Here is a 26,037-nt window from a genome sequence, read left to right on the forward strand (position 1 = left end):
AAACTTCATCAAAATGTTGGGAATCGGATCAAAACTTAATTCGGGAACTCAGAGTAGGCGGATTGGATCAATTTAGGTTTCTGTATAACTGCCTACCTACCCCTCCCCTAAGTCAACATTTAACACTTACTTCTCACATAGGGCAAAATGTTGGGTTAGGGGAGGGGTAGTTGGGCAGTGAAGCTGAGATCAAGAATCTTATTATATTTTCAGACTTTCGCATAGAAACGCAACCGTAGTAGCCTGTGAACAGGCTCTTTGTTTGGGGAAAAATAGCGAGGAAAGGGAAGGGAAAGGCTTTTCCCTTTCCCCACCCCGCTCGACTAAATGCTTGTTCACAGGCTACAACCGTAGCTGCAACCATGTCAATCTATAAAAATTAAAACGTTTTTTGGATGAGGTTTCTGGAGGTTCTTTGCCGCTTTCAAAACTACTGTAACGATTCTGTTTTGTCGTTCTACTGTCAAAAACCACGTATGAGGTTTTGGATTCCACTTATCTTTGAGCCATTCTTGTGGTAATCCATAAGGTTTACATATTGAGGTAAATGAGGTAGGAATTGGCTTTAACTTTGATTGGACTGAATTTTCTATCTCTTGCACAACCTTTTCTTTTACGATCAAAACAGCTGATGTCATTTTAATTAAAAAAAGAAACAACTGATCACATCAGCTCAATTAAAACCACTAAAATTATTTTGGTGTAATTTATAGTGCGTTAGTTTATTCATATCACTAGCAGGAGTTCAGATGTCTCCACAGGATTGGCTCGGTGCACTAATCTGGTCGCCGTCGGTATTAATTTTCGTGACATCAGGTGAAAAAATTCTATAAAGCATAGCAGCACTAACTAATAGCGCTCACCGTGAACTAATCTACTAGTCTGCTACACAGCCCTTTTTAGTATCGTCACGCTGCAGACTACTAATCTACTGTCTCTTTATTGGCTATCAACAACGGTGCCAAAGATTGGAACCCAGGACAACTGTGTTAGAAGATTCACGCGGTCAGAGAAAAGGACTTGATGAACTCCGCAACCCCCACGACGGAAGATTAAACTCGTGAATACATGTATTTCGAGGCTACGTCCTCGAGAGCCTAATTTAAGTAGTCCCGTATCAATAATGGTAAGAAGACAAGTATTAAGTAATATAAGTATCAAACTGTTATTTTGTTCATTAAAACTGACATGCACGGATGCACGGGCAGTTTTTGTCATTGGCAAAGACTATCCAATGAATCCTAAACGACCCTGGCCAAGATCTGAACCGACCCTTGAAGTTTATTGAAAAAGAAGGCGCATATTTTCAAGCAGGATCTTACATTGCGTCTCCCAATTGAACTTTTCGTTATAAAACTGTCGTAGAAAGAGCGCTTCGTTGAGCCGAATTTGCCTTTCTTTCTGTTTCGCACGTCTAATAGCTTTACCCCACTCCTCCGCTTCATCGGAGTCTACCACAAATGACGATCCAAAAGTTAAAGTCTGCAGAGCTTTTCCTAATCCAGAATTATCACCCACCAAAATGGGGAGGCCAGCGGAAAGAGCTTCGAGTGCTGCAAGACCGAAACCTTCTCTTCGTGAAGGCATAATGGCTAAATCCGCCTCACAGAAGAGTTTTTCCAGTTCACCACGACTCTCAATAAAGCTTCGCACGATAAATTGGCTTCGAGAAATGCCGCACTTCAGCAAGTTATTTTTGACCTCTTCTTCTTTTCCTTTTGGCGCTCCGACAAATATTAAAAGGTAGCTTTTATCGTTTAAGCCTGCTACAGCTTGGGCGGCTATATCGTATCCTTTTAGTTCAAAATCTTCCGAGTCACCCCGACCAAACACTAAGATGCGGAACTTTCCCCTCTTCCACTGGCTTGCTGCATCTTTGTGAACTCCGGAAAGATTCCAGGTGTGATATCTATCACTTGTTGATCCTTACCGTACGACCGCAGGGGGGCGGAGATGGCTTCCGCTAGCTTCGGTCCAATGGCCGCGACGATTTCAGCCTTCTTACACAGTTCTAATTCAGCTTGGTGTTTTTCCTCGCCTTTTGGTAGCGCTTTTTCGCCTTCCTTAAACATTGCAAGCTCTTCACTAGCAGTGTGTACTATATGAACTCGTTTGCACCTGCGCTGTTTTGCTATGGCCTGAGCTGGTGCTCCGAGCTTCTGACCATGGCCTACAACAACATCCATATCATGATCTTCTCTAGTAAAGCTCAATGCCCGGATGGAATCAAACCCAATCATTGGCTCAGGTGTCGCAAGGCTTACTCTACATTCATTAGCTTCTTGCTTCTCTCTTTCACTGTAATGTGGCAATAGAAGGGTTACCTCTACCCCAGGCTGCCGTCCCAAATGTTTTGCTAGTTCTCTGTTCAGCGTAGACAATCCGCCTTTTGATGATCCCCATTCGTCTCCCACTAGTGTTACTCTTAAAGGGCCTCTTGCGAAAGAGGTTGATGATCCCTCAGATCTGGCATCCTTAAGAAGGAGAGAGAAAGAAGTAAATAAAAAAATTCCTCAGTACAGGATTCCGGATTCCGGAAGGCGGGAAATGTTTTACCTGTGGCATCCGGACTGTGCAAAAATTTTGCTTGTGGAATCCGGATTACCCCTCAAAAAATCCGGAAAATCCTCCTAACTATTGGAATCCGGATCATTCAAGTACCACTGACAAAAACTGGAATCCAGTAGCGGAATCCACGGCGTGGAGTTCCAGAATCCAAGACTGCCTTGGATCCCCTTATGTGGGGCCACAGAACGATCTTGATCTAAACATGATTATTAAAATCTGAATCATCGGATAACGCAATTCTAAAGCTCTGATTGGCGTAGTCATCATGGTATATGCGCCATTATACCATGATCTCCAAATATGGTAAATGTACGCGTCTACTCAAAGTTAAAATTCAAGCTACAAATCGGCTGTTTTTACAAATAAAGTCGGGTAGAATCCTCGATATGTTGTGAGCGTATTTGATAAAACATTTATTTCACTCGCGCTTGAATATGATCAGGAGATGATTATAGCCAACGAGGCGCGTTGCGCCGAGTTGGCTACTACCATCTCATATCCAACGCGCACTCGTGGAATAATTTTTACATATATCATTTGCGCATAGCTCAGAGTAAAGTCCAATTGAAAACAGTGGCCAAATAAATACAATAACATACAAAATATATCAGGTTATGTCGTAAAAAAAGCAATAATTTTTTTAAGAATAATATTTTTGTCTATTCAAACGGGGGGACTCAACTTTAAAGTTGAATAACTTCAAAACCGTACAAGCTATGACCGCAAAACCTTGGCGACTCACCCCTTAGTGTTAAATAAGCCATTTCCGAGTTCCTCCTGGCCTCTGTATTAAAACAAGGTTAATATTGTGCTCAGCCTTTTATATGGAAATTATTTTTTATTCTCATGCATGCAAATAAAACTCATTTTCACAAGAAAGGTTGTGCACTTGACCTCATTTTGAAGGTGAGGATTTTTGGAACTCGGAAGTCATTAGCCTATTTATCAGGGAGCATTTGACGTAGTGCATTTATCATTATCGTGACTATGGCAACCGAGTTTGACAGCCTAGTATTTGGCAACGTTTTCTCCAAAACATTATTTTCTTTCTTTCTTTTCTTGAATTGTTAGTGTCAGTTTCACTTTGTATCTATTAGTAATGAAAGATGAAGGTGAAGTTTAGACTCAGCTAATAAAATTTAAGATATGACGCCGTAATGACGTCACTTTACGTCATGTGACAATAAATTTGAGAGGTCAGTTTAACTGAGTTATATGGATCCCAGGTAGCGCGAAAAAAAAAAAAAGAAATCTGGCTCTTGCAAGCTAATATATATGCGTGGTTTACCTCAGCTTCCTTCTGCATAGTGCCTCGGACATTCACTAACTTGATTATGATATTATCTAAATTGAGAAAGAACGAAGAAATGTTAATAAAATGACAAAAAAAAACATGGATGATAAGAAGTTTTCATTCGTGTACCTGAGTTTGGGCTGAGACAACGCGCAGAAAAGATAATTAAAATTAATTACAGTTGTGTTTAACATGCATTCTACAATATGAGTAGTCTGGCTTTTGCTGACAGTACACTGCTGTTTTGAAACATTTATCGTGATTTCAAATATATATTTTTCCTAAATATAAATGGGAAGGAAGTATAATATAGATGTCTAGAAGATCTGGATATAAGCAAGCTGAACTTTATCAAAAGATGAAGCTTTCTTCAGCGCCGGATACGGGTTAGTTTTTTTTTTTATTATTTTACCTCATCGAAATACTGGGCAGTAAAATATCCGTTCATAGCTGTTCGATCTTTCTTGCACTTTATAGTTTAAAACACCAACATTTTGCCAGTCACTACAATTACACACTCTCGAAAATAACCACGTTTCGTAGGCGACCGCGACCTTTTTAGGGGGGACGGTTAATTTTACACTGCTTTTTGTAAGCAGCCACTTGACATACGCATGATTTGATCTCTATGTTCTCTTTGTGTACTACACTATTCAGAGTATGAAGAGCTTATAACAACATACATAAAATGAATTCTCTTCCTTAGGCTAAAAGAAGACGTTCGAACCTCTTCTGTGGAAGAAGTCCTTGTGGTTCGATACGTTCTCGTTCGATTCTCGTACGTGGGAGGGTCGATGATAGTTTCTTAATGACCTCTAATTGTTCTGATCGTCTACCAGGGCTCAAAACAATGTTTTCGTTTTGCAAAATATTATAACATAGCAAGGACCAGAGAGGGGTTCCAAGACAGCGTCACAGATAGTGTCGTTTTCCTAAATTTTTTTTCAGATTCTGAAATTAATTTTTTAAACGTTCTTCGCCAAGAGAGGATATCCTCTTCTGATCTTAACACATATCTTGTTTTCGTTGACATAAGTTAGCGATAAATCCATGCTTATTTTCTCTACTTATTGTAATATTTTCCGGACATACTCGTGAGGGTGAGAAAAGGCAGAAATGACCACGTGACCATTATTTCCTTCCAATACTGCGCATGCCTTTTGTCGAATTCTCTCTGATTTCAACACGAGGCTGAATTTTTCTACTTACAATTAAAATTTGTGAAATCGGATATAACAAAATAGAAATTGCATAGTCATCTTGACCTCCGCTTGCTCTGGAGTGCAGTAAATTTAAAAAAAGAGCATCCCAGTTTATCACATAAAAGTTGAACAGTTTTTACTTCGTTACAATTTGACTCGTGTGTGGTTCGCGATGTATACAGACAGAGAAGAGCTCTTAGAAATCAAAAAGAAACAAATTTTACATAGTTAACTAGACAACTGACAAATTTTAACTTGAAGAAATGAGAAACGCACTCTTGTAAAATTTATACCTGTTATTTTCTAACAGTTAGATCAGAATCCGTCTCCTTGATTCAAACTCAATTTTGATCAATCATATCCTTACGTTGTTCCCAGTTAAACAACGAAATAATTTATTATCTAATTAAGCATGACTTTCGAAAAATTTCGTCTTAAGCGAGTATTCTCAAAACCAGCATTGTGATTTTCGGCATAAAAAATACCCTTAATTTTAAGAGACTATTTTCCCTGCCAGAAGAAGCCTCTTTTCCCCGAAAAAAAATACTATTCTCTTGACACAGATGATCATAACCCGGCAGTTCCATGAAATGCTGACCGGAGACGTCACGGAACCAAGAAAGATTTGTTGATCCAAACAATGCGGTTTAGAGGTCACTTAAAAGTTCATCACTCATTTTAATACTTTGCATCACAACCCTTTCTTGTTGTCTTTCGATTCTGTTTTTCTAATCATAAGGGTGATATGTATAATGTCGCTCTCGTTGTCATATCTCCCTGTTTATCCTCTTCAGTTATTCGCGGGGATGAAAAACTTTAAGTAGAATTCAGTTTCAAATGATTGTGGAGAAAGAAGACGACATTTTAAGACATTTTAACTTAGTTAAAATGGAATTTCACGGTCTATATACCTCGTCGCCTCTTTATTTTTTCCAATAAATGTTGAACGTATCCGTGGACCGAGGTGGAGCTCTTAACCAGCAAAGAATACTTTAGTTCTGACAGTAAAGTTCATCATCCAGTTCAGCTTCTGAGTCGCAACAAAACTTGAATTGGATGGCACCTATTATTATCAGCCTATTTTACTTGGACCTAAATAAATTACCATGCATATATATAACGGTCACTGCAAGACATGATTCCCGGGGCATGATTCAATATACAAGTTCCCATCCTAGAGTAAAATATGGCCTCGGTAGTTGTTGGCTTCTTTGCTCTGGAGATTCTGAACTGTCACTAAGTTTGATTGCCTTGTAGTCAGTTAAAGCCCTTTCAAACAGCCGTGATGCCGTTACATAACTCTGTCTGTTAACCCTTCTCTGATTATAATAAGAGGTGGTCCAGTTTCTGCCGAAATAACCAGCTCTAATACGTTCTCTACAATATTCAAGCACTTGTAATTATATTAAAACGTATAACTGTACACGAAGGCAAATCAGTAATAGTTCGGCAGTCGTTGACGCTAGCGGTGGGCTGAATGACGTGGTACACTACACTATAAAACTAAGGGGTACGTGGAAAAGGAAGCCAGAAGCTGTTCTAAGGGCCTTATATCTGCCAATCAATAGTGATCTACTACTGAGCCATCTACACAAGGAAACTTATGGTCCAACTTAAAATTATCAGTATTAGCAATACAGTCTACAAGCATAACACGTATTGGGTTTGCTGACCTATAAAATTGCATGAGTTCTCTATTATACACGCATGTAAACAGTATCAGCAAAGAACGTGAAATCTACTGAAGTACACTTACTGCTACAATTATCCTCTTATGTAGTACCGGGCTTTATCCAGATACCTAGCAGATTTCCGTTTTACTAGTAACGACGAACAATTATTCTGAAGCTTGCATGACAGTTTACGGCTTGATAAGAATGAGGGGTCAATCGATCTCGCAAAACAAGACGTTTCTTACGGTAATTGTCCTCAATGCGTGTCGGCCTTCCACGTAAGGCTGCTGCTAAAAGGAGGACTGTCGAAAACTAGAGGGTGGAGGGTTTGCAATATAACATTAAGGATGTTTATCAATAACAGGAGCCTGTCAATACCCAGCTTACATCATGCTAAATCTATTTCCTCGTGCGAAGTCCCCCGTCTGTTAAGAGGGACGGGAGGCTCTGGGGATGAGTATGCTTTCAAGCTAATCGTATCATATCCACGGTCCCCTGGCTTTCTAGGCGCCCACCCGCTGATTAAAAAGGCAAAGAACTTTGACAAGTTAAGAGATGTCTCAGCTCGTACCATGGTGTTTCTCTCACTTTGTAAATTAAGGCGTAACATAACAACCTTGGTACTTCATTACCGTGATGACGTATTCAACTTGATCTGATCATTGTGCGTTTCTTGTAAGGTCTACGCTGTCTAAGACACCATGTCGCATTCTCAACCCTGAAAAAGTACATTGGAAACACATCTTCAGTTACCTCCTCTGAGTTAACAAAATGCGCTTTTGACTTTCAACCTAGAAATACATATATAGATCGATCTATCCCAAGAACTACCCACTGCCTGGCTCAAACGTACATAAACATGACAAACCGAAATCCTGCATAAGATCGGGACATCCTTAATGATCCACTCTTCTACAAAATACCTAGTCCAGCTATGTATCAAAAATCCTTCGATAATCGCAGTCGATCCAGAGTACGCCTGCATGGACACGGACACTCTTATGTTTATTGAAAATATTCAGATTAATTTTGACTATACGAAAAGGATACACGACCCTGTTAATCGCCTTAATTGGATCCTCATATTGCCCCGCGACGCTACTTATAATTCGGCAACAGAAAGCAGATACGACTCAGCCCAACGTCTCCCCTGATACTGAGCCTGCGGAAACATCCGTTTCTCCTCGCTCTTCGCCGTTGGGGACGTTTCGCGCGGAGACCTCCTTAGCAGGCGAAGAGCGAGGAGAAACAGATGTTTTCGCAGGCTACCCCTGACAATCTTCTTAACCACAGAAAAACCCTCTCCAGTACCAAAACAATTTAGTATACAAACTTAAACACACCCAGCTTTAATTTCCCTACGCATACTTTTAGTAGGAGAAGCACTACTAAAGAAGATGCCAAGAAGACCCCAAGAAGATGCTTAACCCTAATCAACATAGTCAATGCACTCACTCCTCTATTATGATCTACCTTTTGTAAAATTGAAAGGCAAACCCTACAGCAAGATTTGCGCTGGAGACGGTAGCCTGAATTTCAGCTGCGTACTCGATCCGCTCGCCAAGAACCGCAAAGCCGCGGACTGTGATAGAATTTATGGTGGGACATGGTGGAGCTGGAGATAACTGGAGCTGCATGAATTTTTTTCGTTAGCCAACCAAGGCGCTTTTCCCTGGCTTTGGAGGGTGGCGCGGGACCCGCCCCACCTCCAAAGCCAGGGAAAAGCGCCCTGGGGACGAGGTTGTTCGTTAGCTTTAGTTGCTTTTCCCTTCCATGAATATTTTTTTGTACCTCCCCCGCCCCCACCCCTTATAACTTTTCTACGATCTTCTTCTGTGCCAGGTTCAGTTCCTGAAAGACGGATTAGCGCTAATCCATAAATAAAATTTGGTTCCGTTTTTGTATTTTACCCTTCTATGTATCGGCTAGTCGGAGTCACATTTTGTGTGTCGAAGGCGCAACGGTTTTTTGTCAGGCATCGGCTCCTGGTTTTGTTAGCTCATCTCCGAGGAACCGGGCCCATTCAGCCTCTTCCCTGTTAGGTGCCGCATTAGGGGGTGGGGCAAAGGAGAGAGGTGGGGTAAGCTTGTTTCAGCATGAAGCCAACTAACCTGCGAAAACATCCGTTTCTCCTCGCTCTTCGTAGCTGGGGACGGTTCGCGCGGAAACCTCGTTCCTATAGGGTCCTCAGAGGACACTGGGTACGAGATGGGCAGGAAGCGGCATTATGGGAAGGAAAAGAATCGTTTTGCGTAGCATCTACATTTACACCCTCGTGTATATTTGATTTATAATTTCGGCGTAGCAATCGAAACGTGAACGTAAAGACATATCGATCACTGATCCTCGAGGATGAATGGGAGGGCAGATACGGCGGATTTATCATCGGGAATGTCTGATGCACGACAGAGGGAGTCTCCACTTGAAAAACTGATACGACAATTTCATGACTTTAATGACGAGGTAAGCGACAATTTAGGGGTTTACTTTTTATTTTGTTTGTTTGGTTTAGCTATTCTTGCTCTTTTTCTCTGTCGTAGTTCTATGCAAGCTCTGCAAACAAGCCTGTTTTTCTTTGTTTTACGTCGCCAAGTTTGGCAGGTTTTTATGTATCAATAAATTTTTACAGGCGGCGTACTCTAGATTTCAAGTGACAGGGATGATCGAATGTGGGCAAAAATCAAAACCCGAAAAAATCCCTGGACCAAAATTTAGCCTCCAAACAATCCCATGCCAAATTTCCAAACCATAAAAATTTCCAGAAAGCCTTAAATGATATACCTAGTGGCTATTCGTACGGGACCCGTGCATCCATCGACTTGTATCTGCTATTCCCACGGGATTCTTGCTAAATTGATTAGGGTTAAATCATGCTATTATTTGCTTATACTACTACCCACAAAAGGTTGGTAATCTTCACATGTAAGTATTTCAAATTAATCTGAAATGCCACTGCTCTAAGCCAATCAAATTGTAGAAATTTCTTATATAGTAGTATAAGAATTAAAATCACAAATATTTTAATCAGCAGCGAATTCCCTGTTATATAGTGGTTAGAACTACGAACTGTAGATTTGACACCCCAGGATCGATTTTCAATCTAGTCACACTCTTTTTATTTTGTATAAAATTTGCTGGCACTGAATTTTTTCTCTCTTAAAAACAGTGGTTGAAGAGACTTACACTTTCAGGGAAATTTGTCAGTGACCAGAAATTTCAAGAAGAGACTTAATCCCATATGAGTAGTAAATACACGTCGGCGTACAGGTCCCATACAGATAGCCACTGTGAATGATGTAATACGAAAAATAGAAACATTAGTTTTGAATAGCCCCCAAAATCCCTACTTATTAAGTCTATATTTTAGGTGACATCAACATAGACTTTTTAAAATGTAATGGCCATTCACCAACCAAGGACCATTTGGAAATGCTTTATTCCAATAATTTCCTACCTATTATAACTAAACCAACTAGTTTAAATATATGGCAGCTCTAATTTGGGAAACTATTCCAAATGAATTGAAGTCTCTTAATAATTTTGCCTTTAAAAGAAACTTTAAAACCTTTCTATTACAAAACCAATGATAGCGAAACAGCTTACAACCCTCTTTTCTTTAGCTTCCTGTCTTCCTTGAACAACGCAGGAATAGTAATATATAATTAAGTAATTTTATTCTCCTTGTTTTCTATTATAAACTTTAATATAGCACTTTATTGCACTGTATCAAAAAGTCTAGAAAAAATTCTATATAAACAAGTATTCTCTGTACCCTAATTTAATATTACCTCACACTTATATCTTGGACTCCTCTATTTACTTAAATGGGACAGAGACCAACACGAAAGCTTCGGCTACTTTGGTCACTGTGCACATATCAACAAACTTGTATGTTATATTTATTTTATTTTTCATCATTTTTGTTAACTTACTGATTCTGTAAGCCATCTTATACTGTTTCAACTTGAATAGTGCGAAATAAACTTGAACCTTGAACCTTGAAAGTAGAAATTCAGAAGACTCGATAGTTTCTCAGTTTGATTTTTGATGACGTCATGTGTAAACCAGGAATACTCTCGTCTCATCGCATTTTTTATGAGTTACTGCCCCCAATAAACACTGATAAAACATGAAACCTATCAAAAATGTGTTTCCTGCATGTGAAGGTAGCGAAAGGGGATACTCAGAAAGCAGAAGGGAAAGCGTTTTAATGTTGGTGGGACAAAAACAAGACAAAGACAAGACTCCAGTTATGTCCACCATTTTAAACCATTTCGACTTCATTCGAAAGACACATTGTTCTTCTGGAGATTGTAGCACTAGCTAACTCAAAGAAAAACAGAAACATTAAAGCTAACGATGTTAACCTCATCTCAATGGCCAGGAGTATTTTTGTGCTTCAGATCAATCGTACGTTGCTTTCAATGTTTTGTATGTGGTCCGTCACCCTTTGGAAAATACTTTCCCATGACCCCCGCCCCCCTCCCCCTCGGAATTTCCAATGATCTCCTGTGGAGGGGGTATGGATATTTTCTGGAACCACACAAGTCCTTTCATCATGTATTTTCATTAATTTTTGAGAGATAATTAATCAACTCTTATTTGATTGTTATCCAATACATGTAGTATTGATTATTGTTTTCATCTATTGAACATGCTGAGGTTAATACAGTTGACTCTCTTTTAAGGTGGGTGGGGGGAGGGTGGTTTTTTGAACTGACTGATACTATACTGTACATTACAGCAACTGTGAGCCCCTACAAACTGTGTGACCATTTCCTCTTTTCAAAGTTTAGAAATGTCAGCATTGTGGATACTGTTCTCTTCTGAACCTGTAACTAATGTTACTTACAATAAATTACTTTGGAATTTTCTGCCTTTATAACATCAAGCTCTTCTGTTGACATTTTTAAGACTAAATACATATCCTTTTAGGAAAGCTTTTAATTGAATCATTTATTTATTTTAATGACTGTCAAATTTGTGATGACGTTTTTTAGATAGTTTTTACTAATGTAAAAAGCTGTAAAGCACCTTTGGGTGCTTCCAGAAAAGGTGCTATTAAATTGTTTATTATTATTATTATTATTATTATTATTATTATTATTATTATTATTATTATTATTCTAGCCTGTGATGGTTTTCACAAATAAGGATTGCAGCTGCTGTAGATTACAGGGTAGGCACTTCCACACAAAAATTAAGTAAGGCATCTCGGTCATGTTGCACCTCCATGATGTTTAACTGCTTAACAGAAATAGAAAAGATGATTAAAAGGTTCATGAGAACCCTGGTGAAATACTCAGGGTTCCAAAAATATTTGTGACAAAACTTGTCCCTGAGCAAGCAGCAAGTAAAAATCACCTTCCAAGCATAATTAGCTGGTTGTCCCGACATTTCAATGGCAGATGAGTTTAAACATTCTTAGTATGAAAATACCTGTATTTTTATTACATTTTTTGCAAGAGAATTTTAAGAATGGTCCAAATATAAATGTACAAAACTTTGTGTACAACACAGTCATGACTAGTAAGCATTTTAGTGTTAATTTGAGTTTCTGCAACTTAATTTAAGTGTTCCTTTTTGTCAGAAAAAAAAATGGTTGAGTGGTGATAAAAAACTAAACTTGGTTTTGAGACCATTATTATGGCTTGGTGACTCTCCCAACTTGCAGACATTATAAGGAGAAGCTGCAATGTAATCTCAACTCAAGATTCTCCTAATAATTTGCTGCATTTAGTCTTCCATCATACTACTGTAGATTTTTAATATTCTTTTATTTTATTTTTTTTCAGCTTCTATTTGAATGCGAAGGTGGACAAAATGTTCTAAAGAACATACAGGCCCAATTAAATGGAACGTATTCCTTGGGCAAACCTATAAAAGTTACCATCCTGGCAAATGACTGCAATGGAATTTCAAGCTTTTTCCATGCAGAGCTGGCAAAGCAACTGGCCAAATTTACCCAGACAGGTGTAGAAGTCAGTTTGCTTGTTCCAGAAAGTGAACTGATTAGTGATTGGGATAAAAGGAGACTAGAAGCAAACGGAGTTACCATTGTCAAAGCTAAGAAGCGACCATGCTTTCCTGACCCCATTGATTGGTTGTATTATCCACCAGAAAAACTCAAATCGGGCATTGTAATAGGAATTGGTGCACGACTGGGTAACATTGCACAGCACTGGAAAGAGCGATATCAATGCAAGAGCATATATATTGATCAAGGCAATGAGTGGCCGTTCAGCGGTTATTATGAAGTTGTGGAAACTTATCAAGATTTAGAAGATATCAGAAAGGGATTTTCCATAGCTGCTAACATTCCTGTTGCTATAGGAGCCAAGACAACTGATGACCTGTCTGCTTCTCTTCGCTCAGAAGGAAAACAAGTGTTTAATCTCACTCCTGGAATCATCAGTGAATTTAGTAACTTGAATCATGCCACCAATGATGGAAGAAACTATCGTGTCCTACTTTTAGGTGGGGATAATCCTGACAATTTTTTTAAAGATGGGTTCAAAACGGCTGCCGATGCAGTGGCAGAGTTAAAGAACAATTCCTATCATCTTATTTACGTTGGTGCAGGGAAAGGAACAGAGCAGCAGTTTAAGGATCTTTTTCATATGTGTGGTGTTTCTAAAAGCCAGCTTAGGATAAGGAACCTTCCAAAAACTGAAGACGAGTGGAAAAAGCTGTTCTGTGAGGTGGACCTTGCCATTATGCCATCAGGTGACAAGGAATTTGGTTTGGAGGCACTTCTTGCCTTATCTGCTGGGCTTCCTGTGCTTGTCCATGGTGAATCAGGATTTGGTGAGGCTCTCAGGGATGTCACATTTGGAACATCAGCCATTGTGGATTCTGATGATGCCAGAGAGTGGGCTTCAAGAATCAAAACCATCAGAGAAACAGACAGGAAGACCAGACTTGAGCAAGCAGCAATGTTGCGTTCAAACTACAATGAGAAGTACAGCTGGGAGAAGCAGCTCACACCTTTGGTTGCAATGATGTTCATGATGGTTTCTGGTATGATTTTCATTCCTTGTAATTTTTTTACTTTGCATTTAATAATACATGTACATGTACTCAGCTAAATTATGTTTACTTCTTTTTTGAATGTTATTATTGTTATTAATATTAGCATAATAGTTATGATATTAGAGAGATTTAGAGTCACGCTTACAGCAAACAGCAAATGTTCAGATTTCAAGTTGCGAATTTCTGATCAAAATAGAAAAAAAGCGATAAAACAGCTTAGAACAATAATTATTATTCTAATGTATAGAAATGGCATGAAACTGCTAGCTTTTGTGTGAGGTAATATACAGTAAACAACAGATGAAGGAAAAAGTTGGTCACATGGTGCTAATTCATGTTTGCTGTTTGCTGTAAATGATTTTTACAAAAGATTTCAAAATAATTATATTAAAAGTAGCGGAATATCAAACCTATCACTTATACTTTTATCATCATAAATAAGTATTATTATTTTACTTAGTACTGCAGGCCTGTCAAAAAGTTTTTAAGTAGCAGGCTGATAATGAATAGTAGGCGGCTTTGGAACTCACACCAAAGGCACAAGTTTTTTGAGGGCCAGGTCCCCTAGGGACATTTTGAAAATTAGAGTCTCGCGTTTCCAGGGCTTTTCAAGAGGTATTTTCCAGCGTAGATGCCATGTCGTTTCGTCTGATTACACACAAGATGCAAGACTTGGGAACAATGCTGTCGAAATGTCCCAGGCATTCCACAACATTGTATGGTTCAAACGTTTCACAGATCTAAACCTAAATATATGTTCAAAGTCATTGAAAACTGGGAAACGGATACTTTACAATACATTTTATTCGGTGGTGCTTATTTTTTGTCAGCAGTTAAGGTAGAAGAAGGTGAAAGTAGCTGGCTAAAGATTGCTAACTAGCCGGCGGTTTTGGCCGGCTACCAGCCCTTATTGACAGCCCTGTAGTACTGTAGGTACTCTTAACCACCCTGTAGTTTTAGAATTAAAAGTTTTACAAACTTAGGGAAAGTACAACCTGTAGCTAGCTGCTTTTGCTCCCCCAAAAGGGTCAATAATAGAATTTTGATGATGAAGGAAACCAGCCTGGGGAGACTTCTTGCTATGAAAAGTCCTTAAGGAAGTCCTAATAGCCTTCCTGCAAGGACAGATAAAATTATGTCTTTCCCAACTTTGGTTTAATTCTCATCCCTCCTTAGTCCCGGTAATACATGAAGATTTTAATGACAAAAGCAGGAAATCACATCTGCTCTTGCTGGTTATGGAAGTTCTGTTTTACATATAAAATTAAATGAAAATTGAAGAGTTATTATATTTATTTGTCATTAATGTTTTGTACTTTGAAGCCAGATTATGAAGTTTCTCTAGGTTTGTAAGTCCATTATATCCTCACATTGGCGTGCCCCTGTTACAAAGAGGTTGATTATATTATTTTCAATTTTTAAAATTCACATTTAACTTTTTTCACCTTGCTCTTATGTAGAGGACACTCATTTTGACTCTCAACTTCTTGATTTTTGCAGCAACTATTTTTACTTTGACACAAAATCTTATACAGGAAATAAAGGGAGATGTAAAGAATCGACCATAAGAGGACACAGAAAAAAATCTGAGCCCCAGATGGGATTTGAACCCACGACCCTCCGTGTTCTAGATCGGATGCTCTAACCTCTGAACTACTGAGGACTCGTTGGCGAGCAAGGGTCATTTTTTGTGGGTTGGACTTGCAAACCGCATCTCGCAGTCACACAGTCCATCACAAGCAACACATTAAAGCTTAACTGTATCACACAGTCACATTAATAGTGAAATGTCTCACCCATGAAGGAGCATCCAACCAACCAACCTATGCCACTGATATTAATATTATAAAGGAAATAAAGGGAGATGTAAAGAATCGACCATAAGAGGACACAGAAAAAAATCTGAGCCCCAGATGGGATTCGAACCCACGACCCTCCGTGTTCTAGATCGGATGCTCTAACCTCTGAGCTACTGAGGACTCGTTGGCGAGCAAGGGAGCAACAGTTAAGCTTTAATGTGTTGCTTGTGATGGACTGTGTGACTGCGAGATGCGGTTTGCAAGTCCAACCCACAAAAAATGACCCTTGCTCGCCAACGAGTAATAATTGATAATTTTCTAGGCCTACTAAAGTTTCACACTTGCATTTAGGTTACTGCACTACCGTTTTCAAATCTTCCTTATTTTTGAACGTTATTAGTATATTTAAATTTATGCATTTTTCTCATTTTTCAGCTGAAGAAAGAAAGCCCACAGGCTTCATCTTTACTTCTTACTGGAGACATCAACACTCAGTGAAGTGTACATGTACAGTGAGGCCTGTAAAACAGGCATTAATAAAATTATTTTGTGTAAGTATATATACCTTACAACAAAATAAAAACAAACCCAGGCAGCATGAAAAAAGAAAAGAGAAGTTCAGTCCCTTTAGCAGTGGACAACATTTGGCCATCAAAGAGCTGATTATGATTTTCTTTGCAGCCTGGCATTAATCAGTCAGGAATTGTCCATGACATTATGATTAAAGTTTTCACTGAGATTATAACCCCCTTTGTTTGCAAAGCAGATTGTGCTTTAAAGGTTTAAAACCTACATATACATATTACAGGTGTGTGCTTTATTAACTTGGTTCATTTATAAATAAAACTTTTAAAACTTAAGTCGTCGTTGGTTGTTGTGAAGCTTCCTAAGTTGATGCTGTATGCAGGAGGCATTATGATATCTATACATAATGGCTATTCGTACGGGACCCGTACAATGACTTGTGTTTACTATTCCTACGGGATTCTGACTACATTGATTATGGTTAAGCACTGATAATACTGGTTAGGGTTTAGCTTCTTTTTAGGGTTTAGGATGTTGATATATACATTGTCAAAATCAAAGCGATGTTTAGCATCGAATGCTCAGTGGTATGGTGTGTTAGGTAATCGTTTGAAGTTGGTACGTCCCTGTTTGAATCTCGGTCATGCCATTTATTTTCCTTAAAAATTGAAGAGACGTGATTTTCATGAACATTTGCTGAGCAGAAATTTCAGCAGATTCCTTAGCAATTTCATAGAAATTTCAAAAAGAGTCTTAATCCCGCATGAATAATAACGGTGTTCGGGTCTTGGCTTATCTGCAGGGACGAATCCAGGATTTTTTTTTCATTGGCGGGTTCCTAACCAAAGGATGGGGGATCTTAGCTGTGCGCATTGATGAAACTCTGTCAAAGCTAATCGTTTCCAACTTCCCTGACCACATTTGGCTGTTATACGTAGTCTGCAGAACCGGCCATATTTTTTCGCGTTTTACAGACGAGCGAAGGCCAGCGCGAAGCGACTGAGTAGCGCTATAGTCACGAGACACGCACGGGGGAAACATTTTCCCGTTGCGCGTGTCTGGTGCTCCTCGCGCACTAGCTTTGCGCTTGCCCCCGGGCTTCGCTCGCCTGAAAAATGGGGGGAAATATATAGGGGTCCTCCTCTCTGTGACAACTTTTTATGTGTGGCCTTTGAGGTTTTCTACCTCCCTCTCCAAAACTGTTGAACCCTAAGAGTGTATGTTTTCTTTCCCTCTAGCTCTCTGCCTCTCTTTTTCTCGTTGTGTTTCGCTGGCCTGTCGCCTACTTTCTCTTTTTCTCTTTCTCTATATTCCATGTAGACAACAGGGATACAGAAACAATTTCCGCTTTCCGTTTTCGTCTTTATTGACTCTTTCGTTGTCTCTGCTTCATATGACGCGGGTTGCTATGCGATTTCCCGCAAAATAACCTCGATTTGCTTTTCGCGGGTGCCATACGTGTTGATTGAGTTATTTTACACTGGTATGCCTGTAGTGCGGACGGGCGGACGGGCGGACGGTCACTTGATTACCAAAATTTCTCGGATGGGTAGATTACCACATTTTCTTAGGAATGGGGCTACGCTCGCGCGCGCGGAGCTCCACTATAATTATGTTGGCGGGAGTTTTGAAGGCTAATTAGTATAAGTTTAAAATGTACACAAATACAAATTAATGAATCATAGCGATCCAGCAGAAGGCAAAAAGGCAAGTTTGCTTTTAAATTTGGAGAGTGATTGTGCTGTTTTTGCCTCATATGAAAGATTATTCCAGAGCAGTGCACCACTATACTTAAAGTTTTTTTTTTCTTACCAAAGTTTTACATAGGGAGGGTTCACCCAAAGGTCCAACCTCTTATCTTTTTATATCATTCTTGACAGAAAACAAAACCCTTTTGAATATCTTGAGCCTACGTGGCAAAACAAAAAGTCCTGATTTATCCATATAAGGCGCGTCAGTTTTTGAAACATTCTGTTAAAGGCCCTTTTAAATATTTCTCATCCTTTTTTATTCTACAACCCCCAACTCTTTGATCCAGAGGCAAAAAGAGGAGTTAAGCGGAGCTTCCATTGTGGGAATGCCCGCAGGAAAACAAAACAAACGGAAATTCAGAGAAAAAAAATGATTAAAGTCTGAAGCTTGGTGGAGGTGTTGACGGGATGAAGGAGGGAAGAAAAATAAAAGCGGAATAAAGAAAGTAGCCACACTGATCTCGCAGTGATCGTTTAACGTTTCCGTGGAGACTGTGGCCATTCCGCCCGACGCGCGTGACTGACTGCAACGGTGATTATCTGCATATATGGAGCACCAAAAAATCGCTCTGTCCCAGACTCCTTCAAAGTACGGTTTTCAAGATGGATGACACGAAGAAGAACCAAGCTCAGACTGTTGGCGGCTCGACAGAGGCGGCCGAGCGAGCGCCACCTCGTGGTAGGAGAGTATCACAATGGGAAGGTCCTAACGAGGAATTCCTGCAAATGCTGATGAATTTGGGGATATCGAAAAACGCAGCTGTTAAGGTACCGTGAAAATTGAAAGATTTGTTCACGTGTCATGTCAAGATTTGCTCCGCCGCGAGGAAAGCAAAATTTTCGCCTCGATTTGGTGTTTTATTAGTTTCTATTTACTTATGAATTGTAAAAAAGAGTCCTGCCGTACTGTTTAACTTGTAAAAACCTTTATTTGTTTAGAAAACTGACACTATGCGTATGTCACGCGGCGAAGCCCCCCCCCCCCCGCCGCCTCCCCGCGCGTCCAGGGGGGACACCATGTAAAAGGGCGTGGATCAATCTAGAAGTGGTTCAAGTGTATCTGCCCTTTTAATAAACGATACCAATCTATTCCCTGCAAACAGAAGCATTTTTCTCCAATGTGTAGTTCCGGAAAATATCCGTACTCCCCCCACAGAAGGGACTGGAAATTCCTGGGGGATGAGGGGTTCTCAAAGGCCCCAAAATTTAAGTAAATGTATGAAGCTTGACTGGAATTTCCAGAGAGGTGGGGGGATCTAAGGAAAAATCCCTTTCATGGGGGAGGTATGGATAATTTTTGGAACCACACAATACAAGAGAAAAGAGGCCTGTGCTAGCAGACAAACCATTCTTTTACAGATATTGAAATAACGGCTATGGTAGTTGTTTTACCCCTAGAAATAAACCATTGGGCCACCAGTTCAATTTTCAGATGTCATACAAAATTTCATTTTTTTTGTAATTTTCATGTAGATGAACAACTTCCACAGATCAATAGAAAACTTTCAAATTAAAATTTGATAAAATGAACAGGTTTCACAGGAGTAAGGGTACAGTTAAAACTTTTGAGTGAAGAGTGGAACCTGCATTGCTGTCAATTGTTATTGTTCTGTTTTAGTTGCAAGAGTGTTTTGCAAAATAAAATTTCAGACTTCCCAAGAATTATCTCTAATCAGAAAATTATATAGCCTGAAACTCATCCGATTGCTTCGAGTCATTTTGTCCTCTCAACAACGACGTTACTGAGAGAGTAATAATGACTTGAAGTAATCAGATGAAATTCAGGCTAAAAATTATACAGGGTAATACACCATACTCCAAAATGATGGCAATTAAATTTTCTTTAATTCATATCTAGGGGTACCTTCTGGCAAGTGCCAACAAGGCAAATTCATTTATCTTTTGTGGAATGTGCTTCTTCAGATCTTCTTTCATAATTTTAGAGCTTAAAATGGATTCCGCTGTAGGAAAGGATGGAACCCAACTTCAAAACAACAACTTTGGCACATTCTAGGCTTTCACTTTTATTAAACAATAACAACATGGCTTGAAGCTTTGTTGGTAAATATGAGCAAGTTAGCACTTATGTTTCATGGAAAATTCCATTGTATCAAAGCTATAAACGGTAGAAAGAAAAATGTAGTTCAAATGAGGCCTTTGACTGCTGAAATTAAAAATAATAATTAAATTCCGAGCAACAGCGTCATCAGGGATAAGAAAAATATTTTGCGTGGTAATATACATAAGAAAAAAATTGGTGTAAACTAAAATGTGTGAAAAGCGCGCAAGAATGGGGCGGAATGTATTAGAGGTATAAAAATATAAACTTGACTAAAATACAAAAATCTAATGAGCAAGTGTCACAGGACAAAGAGTCTCTTGAAAGGCATAATGGTAAATACAAGACCATGATGTCACTACCCAAATATGGGGTCTTACTCACACCCAGATATGGTCAAAAATGCAAATTTTAGAGGGTTACGCAGAATTTGAGGGTTTTTGCCTACATTGCGCGGCGCTATAATTCTGCTGCCGAGTCAACCTTGCTTCTTAGCTCAGTTGCCTGGTTGGCAATTAGCTAAATTAGCCATCTTTGCCTCTATTGCATCTGCAAAATTCAAATCAAGACATTCTGGATCCAATAATTTGTTATGAAGAAAAAATAATTAGTGAATTTCCCATCATTCTGGCATAGGTATACCTTGCAAGCAGAGTCTCCTTTAATCTTCCTAGATAAGTCGGGAAGAGGAAGTTGTGTCAAATTTCAAGGTTTAATGAGTAACTCAGTTTGAAAGAGAGGCCACCCAAGGCTCGGTTACATTTGAATTTGGAGCATGCTCAATAGGAATTGTGCAGGCCGCGAGCAGAGTCTCCTTCCTCTTCCCGACTTATCTAGGAAGATCGAAGGAGACTCTGGTCGCAGGGCAGCATAGGTAAAGATCTCATGTTTAATGTTGTCAAGTTGGTAACAGGCGAAATTTTATGCATTCCAGGGCCTATTCATGACTGATAACACTTCTGTTGATGCTGCTGCGAGCTGGGTGCTGGACAATCAGCATCTGGAGGATTTAGATGAGCCTTTCAAGGTACATAAATAATTATTATAAAATAAAGAAAAAAACAATGGAGGTCTGTTACCCTCAGCAGCAGAATATAAGAGTATGTGGTGTAGTTTAGTTTCATCAAACACTGTGGTATGTGCCTGGGGGGTGGGGTGGGGGGGTACTCTACATTTCAAGTGACAGGGATGATCCAAGGATTCTTTTGGGTTTCAAATTTTCGATTCCAGGATTTTTTTGGGTAGGAAAATTTTGCAAGTAGTTTTTTGGTGATTTGATTTAAGGCCCACATATCCCAGCCACTTTGTTCTTGTTTTCCTTTCCGGAGACTTTTAAGGCCCAGAAATTTGGAGGAGGATTTTTGGGGGGTTAATTTTTGGTCCAGGGATTTTTTTTGGATTTGTTTGAACCCCTAGGGACTTTTTTTGGATTTAGATTTTTGGCCCCCTTCAAACATCCCTGTCACTTGAAATCTGGAGTACCCCCACCCCCCGTCAACTCCCCAGGGGTGCATGCTGCATCGGTACAAGACTAAAATACAAAATTGAGGGTCTTAAGCAAGAGTTGATCTGTCAATTTACCAGTGTTATAAAATGAACGCCAGAGTTTTCCTCTTGTTCCTTACCCGAAATAGGGAAAGGGACTGTGGGTATATTTGTCTAATTATAAGCAGTTTATTGTCCCACATCTTCTAGTGTCTGGTTTTGTTAGGTAACTGTGGACTGTGAGTATTTTTTGTTGTGATAAATTTTTGTACTGTCAAACTCCGCTTCATGGACACCTGCTTTACATTATAACAGACAGTTTGCTTTGACCCAAATTATGGGAAAAAAACCTATACATCGTTTTCTAAATTCAACCCACTAAATACGGATCATTAATACTGTCACTTTCTATGGCACTTTCGCTGTCCGTATTATCAGCGTTTGACTGTACATGTCTTGCACTTTTATTTTGATGCCTAAAGAATAATTTTATGTCTTGTCTGCAGCCAGGTAAAGATGCCCCAGCGCTGGAAGCCCATCCATTTGCACGCACTTTCCCTCTGGATGAAAAGACCATGAAAAGCCCTTACAAGATGGTGTTTGTTGTCAACACAGAACTGAACATGGGTCCCGGTAAAATTGCGGCCCAGGTTGGCCATGCTGCTGTTGGTCTTTATAAGGAACTGGCCTCAAAACCACAGAAGTATGACTACATGTTATCCCAATGGGATGATTTTGGGTAAGTTGTGAGAATTTGTAGGCTGATATTAGGATGTTAAGAATGTTTTGTTCGTTTTCTTTTTCACTTTGTAAACTAGTCAGGCACTCCCTGAGGTCATCGGTAATCTACCAACAGAGCTAGTACTGCCTTGTTTTGTTTGTTTGTTTAATTTATGACTGTTTTACTCCTTTTTCCATTTCAATCTTTTAGAGGAACAAAAATTGTGCTGAAAGGTGAAAATTCAGCCCACTTATTCGACTTAGAGGATCTGGCTCAAAAAGCTGAGATGCCGTACTATCTTGTACATGATGCTGGAAAGACACAGGTGTGAACATTGATATAATATCAAAAGGTTAAGTTTGATCGTCCGGGTGAACGTAGTCCTGAATAGGACTGTTAGTGTTGACAGTGACTGACGTTTCGACAACCTGTGCGGTAGTCATCTTCAGAGTCAAAGTGAGTTGTGTCACGTCAGTTGATGGTATTATACTCTGGTTATTGATCTGATTGGTCAATTATGTCACGATGTTATTGGTCGTCTGTCAGTTAAGCCATGATGTTATTGGCTATGAAGACTCGTAATCAGTGATTGGTGCGTTTCGATCTGTCTATTGTCACAGTTAAACAGTCGTCTATTGTTAGTCAAATTGTCAGTTCTCCAGCTGTTCTCTCATAGTTAGTTTTCCTTGATCTCGTCAATAAGTCGTTTGTACGGCGCTGGTAACTGTTGGCTACGATTCAGCGGCGTTTGTTCTAAGTTAGTAAACCAGCTTTCTAAAGTAAGACGTTGATAGTAGTCTGTAGAATACGTTATACATGTCGCAGAGTCCCAGTCAATTTGATGTTTCGTCTTTAAATGGTGCTCAGCAATGTGATTGTTGATGTCACCATTCCTCGTCACACGTTTGTGTTCGGTCAGTCGTGTGCTTAGGTTTCTGCCGGTTTCACCAATGTAAGAAGCCTGGCAGTCGCAATAACCAGAGTATAATACCATCAACTGACGTGACACAACTCACTTTGACTCTGAAGATGACTACCGCACAGGTTGTCGAAACGTCAGTCACTGTCAACACTAAAAGTCCTATTCAGGACTACATTCACCCGGACGATCAAACTCAACCTTTTGACATGACTCCTAGGTTCAAACCTTTCACCGATTGATATAATATATTAGATAGTTTTTTTGCAAGTCCAGTCTAGAACAACTAAGTCCATTCCTTGGTTTCAAATTAACACTTTGCACATAACATTTGTTTCATAAACATTTGCCACATTCAACTCTTCACGGGAAAATATGAACACATGATTGACTAGCTCCCAACGTCAGTGGCTTCATAGCTTAGTTGGTTAGAGTGTCTCACTGGTATTGTGAGGTCACGGGTTCAAATCCTGTTGAAGTCCTGAATTTTTTTCAGGCTTTTTATGCAATTGCATAAATTGCGTTCACAACTGTGAGGACCATTCTTCATTTGATTTTGACATCTACCTCTGTTTGTCCTTATGATATCACCCAAATAGAGTGCTTCCTCACAGGTAATTTTATTCTGAGCCAGTGAGGGTAGGGCTGCACTCCTTGGAGCTATTCCCTATAATGGCGTTAACAGGGAGGCTCCGCCCAGAAGAGGTACCTTTTTCAGGATCCAGTTATGTGAAAAGGTGGGGATCTCACTAGCTGAAGTATATGAAAGGATAGGGAAATCTGTCATTTCAGTCTAGAGATCAGAGAGGGCCAAAGGGGCAGATGCATTTTGTGGTATGTGAAAAGGGTGAGACAATATTCTGGTTTTGTGATAATTTATTCATATTTTAAAGACAATACGCAAAGTTCTCAACTGGGTACACAAAAGGGGTACATTTTCTGTCCAAAATGGTATTTCAAAGGTTAAGAGGTTGGGGTTGGACCTTGGGATAAAGCCTCCCTGTATACAAGTTTATTGAGTACTAGCCCCCTCCTCCTCCCAGTCGGGGTGGGTTGGACACTCCCAGGAAAAATCAGTTAATCAGTTCTTGTAGTTTATACAAATGTCAATTATACACATGCGTGTCTGATAATTACATCATGTATCTTTTGCAATGTATTGCATTGCTCACACACTGTATTGCTTTATTGCTTAATTGCAGGTAGCATCTGGTTCATTAACAGTTATTGGTCTTTTTGGGTCCTCATCAGAAGTAGGGACTCTAACTGGGTCATTGTCATTACTATAGCTTCAGGTTATTATAAGATAGTAGGATCTATAGAAGAAGTAGGGACTCTAACTGGGACATTGTTATTACTGTAGCTTAGGTTATTATAAGATAGTAGGATCTATATAAAGGTATCTAAGAAGGTCTCTCTTAATCCTTTGACTGGTAACAACCAGATCTATGTTCACAATATAAAACAAAGTCTATTTGCATAAAAATTCTTACAAGAATGGCCTTGTAAGTCTTTTCTCTCAACATGTTTAACCGCAAACTCACATATTGTCCACCTTTCATGGGATGCCAAAAGTCTCATCCACAGTCAGATCAGCTGTTGGTTCAATGTTCTAAAATGAGTTTGCAAAATGCTACTAGTAAAGTATTGTACAACCTTTCTTGGGATTTGCTTAAGTATGTGCTACCTTAACCAACAACTATGTCTTGTTAAAATGGCCCTCTCCTGGTCGCACAGTTTTTTCTTTTCAAAGAAAAATGATAAAATAAAAGCTCCATGAACTTGCAATTGTCAGCAATTAAGAACTTCATAAAATTCATCAGAAAGTGCTCTGTTGTTTAAAGTTGTTTCAGTAAAGTTTTATTAGAACAATAAAAAGTATATCCATATCGATTTCTCGTGCATTTGCCAACAGTGATCTTCAGTTCGCTTTCTTTGTGTAATGGCAATTCATTTCATTGACCCAATTTCTTGTTCTCAATAAATTATTATAAAAATACAATTTTCATTGTGGGTTCGGTATATATGATGATTTTAATTTAGAGCTCTGGGTAGTGGCCTTATTTGAACGTGGAAAAGGGCTGTAAACGTTTTTCATAATCTATCTAGAAAATAATGAATAAATAATAAATAAATAAAAGATTCAAAGATATCCTTTATTCAAACTGTTGTCCAAGGCCTAATACTTAAGCACAGAATAATTTCTTGGTATGATCAGTCCAATTTTCAAAAATCTTTTTGAAAACCGTTCACCCTTAATAGTTACCAAGGGATACGTTTCAGTTTGGATGAAGTCATTACTTTTTAAAAGAAATGCTTCAATATTACTTTCACGTGATTACGCCCCCCCCCCGCCCCCAATTCTCCTCACCAAGTTCGTCCGAATGAAAACATTTTCCTTCTAACTGAGACGACACAAGAAAAACAGAAACAAAAAGACAACTAAACAAAATACAGGTTGGGTTGCTTGTTTCGGGTAGAACAAGCTCTTAATGTCGTATATTTACAATTATATCTGATGGAAGTAAAGGTATTATTTGTGTACTGAAATCAAAATTGAAAATTGACCAATCAGTGCATGCGATTTATTTTCTTTTGTTTAGTTGCCTCAATTTCTTATAAAAATTTTTCAAATAAATAGCTTCTTATAGCGGACAAAATCAAAGCCTCTTGAAAAACAATGAAATATATAAGCATAATTTACAAGTTACAAAGTGAAAAAATAATCATAGACTTTGAAACTCTGAAATGCCGAGGTCCAAACCTCCCACTTCCCCTACCCTGCTAAACCCCACCCCCCACCCCACTCCGCCCCGTTTCTCATAGCATCCTCACATGAGCCCTTTTTTGATTGCTACATTTTAAGCTGTGTTGTTCTTCCCACTCTTTTAGAACCCCCACCTCCCGCTTTTGTTCCTTTCCCCCATCCACCCCTATTCTCAGTCCTGGGCCTTGTTGTTCAAACGTTGAATTGGATAGTGCTACCCACCGGATAACTGAATTATTATC

The 26,037-nt window shown here is 39.2% G+C and overlaps 2 protein-coding genes and 1 pseudogene across 2 annotated transcripts; 2 read left to right on the plus strand and 1 right to left on the minus strand.

Moving 5' to 3' along the window:
• Positions 1–690: 690 nt before the first annotated feature.
• LOC140946518 (D-inositol 3-phosphate glycosyltransferase-like) lies at positions 691–6,257 on the minus strand (annotated as a pseudogene).
• Positions 6,258–9,089: 2,832 nt separating this feature from the next.
• LOC140946717 (uncharacterized) lies at positions 9,090–16,066 on the plus strand. The gene is made up of 4 exons (XM_073395821.1): positions 9,090–9,200; positions 12,533–13,757; positions 15,270–15,319; positions 16,004–16,066. Exons 1-4 carry the CDS (start codon positions 9,090–9,092, stop codon positions 16,064–16,066), a joined length of 1,449 nt encoding a protein of 482 aa, XP_073251922.1.
• Positions 16,067–18,439: 2,373 nt separating this feature from the next.
• LOC140946089 (probable peptidyl-tRNA hydrolase 2) lies at positions 18,440–24,985 on the plus strand. Its single transcript, XM_073395164.1, has 5 exons — positions 18,440–18,612; positions 20,838–20,930; positions 21,895–22,127; positions 22,320–22,434; positions 24,231–24,985. Exons 1-5 carry the CDS (start codon positions 18,448–18,450, stop codon positions 24,315–24,317), a joined length of 693 nt encoding a protein of 230 aa, XP_073251265.1. The 5' UTR covers positions 18,440–18,447; the 3' UTR covers positions 24,318–24,985.
• Positions 24,986–26,037: the final 1,052 nt, after the last annotated feature.

This window comes from Porites lutea, chromosome 8 (assembly GCF_958299795.1).
Source record: "Porites lutea chromosome 8, jaPorLute2.1, whole genome shotgun sequence".
NCBI lineage: Eukaryota > Metazoa > Cnidaria > Anthozoa > Scleractinia > Poritidae > Porites > Porites lutea.

What these genes read in the sequence shown, in the direction of transcription:
- LOC140946717 (XM_073395821.1), top strand. Translation starts at nt 9,090, where the DNA reads ATGAATGGGAGGGCAGATACGGCGGATTTATCATCGGGAATGTCTGAT. An exon ending in TTCATGACTTTAATGACGAG is followed by an intron (nt 9,201 to 12,532) that starts GTAAGCGACAAT and finishes ATTTTTTTTCAG; the next exon opens with CTTCTATTTGAATGCGAAGG. An exon ending in TACAGGAAATAAAGGGAGAT is followed by an intron (nt 15,320 to 16,003) that starts GTAAAGAATCGA and finishes CTCATTTTTCAG; the next exon opens with CTGAAGAAAGAAAGCCCACA.
- LOC140946089 (XM_073395164.1), top strand. Translation starts at nt 18,448, where the DNA reads ATGGATGACACGAAGAAGAACCAAGCTCAGACTGTTGGCGGCTCGACA. An exon ending in CGAAAAACGCAGCTGTTAAG is followed by an intron (nt 18,613 to 20,837) that starts GTACCGTGAAAA and finishes TATGCATTCCAG; the next exon opens with GGCCTATTCATGACTGATAA. An exon ending in ATGATGCTGGAAAGACACAG is followed by an intron (nt 22,435 to 24,230) that starts GTGTGAACATTG and finishes GCTTAATTGCAG; the next exon opens with GTAGCATCTGGTTCATTAAC.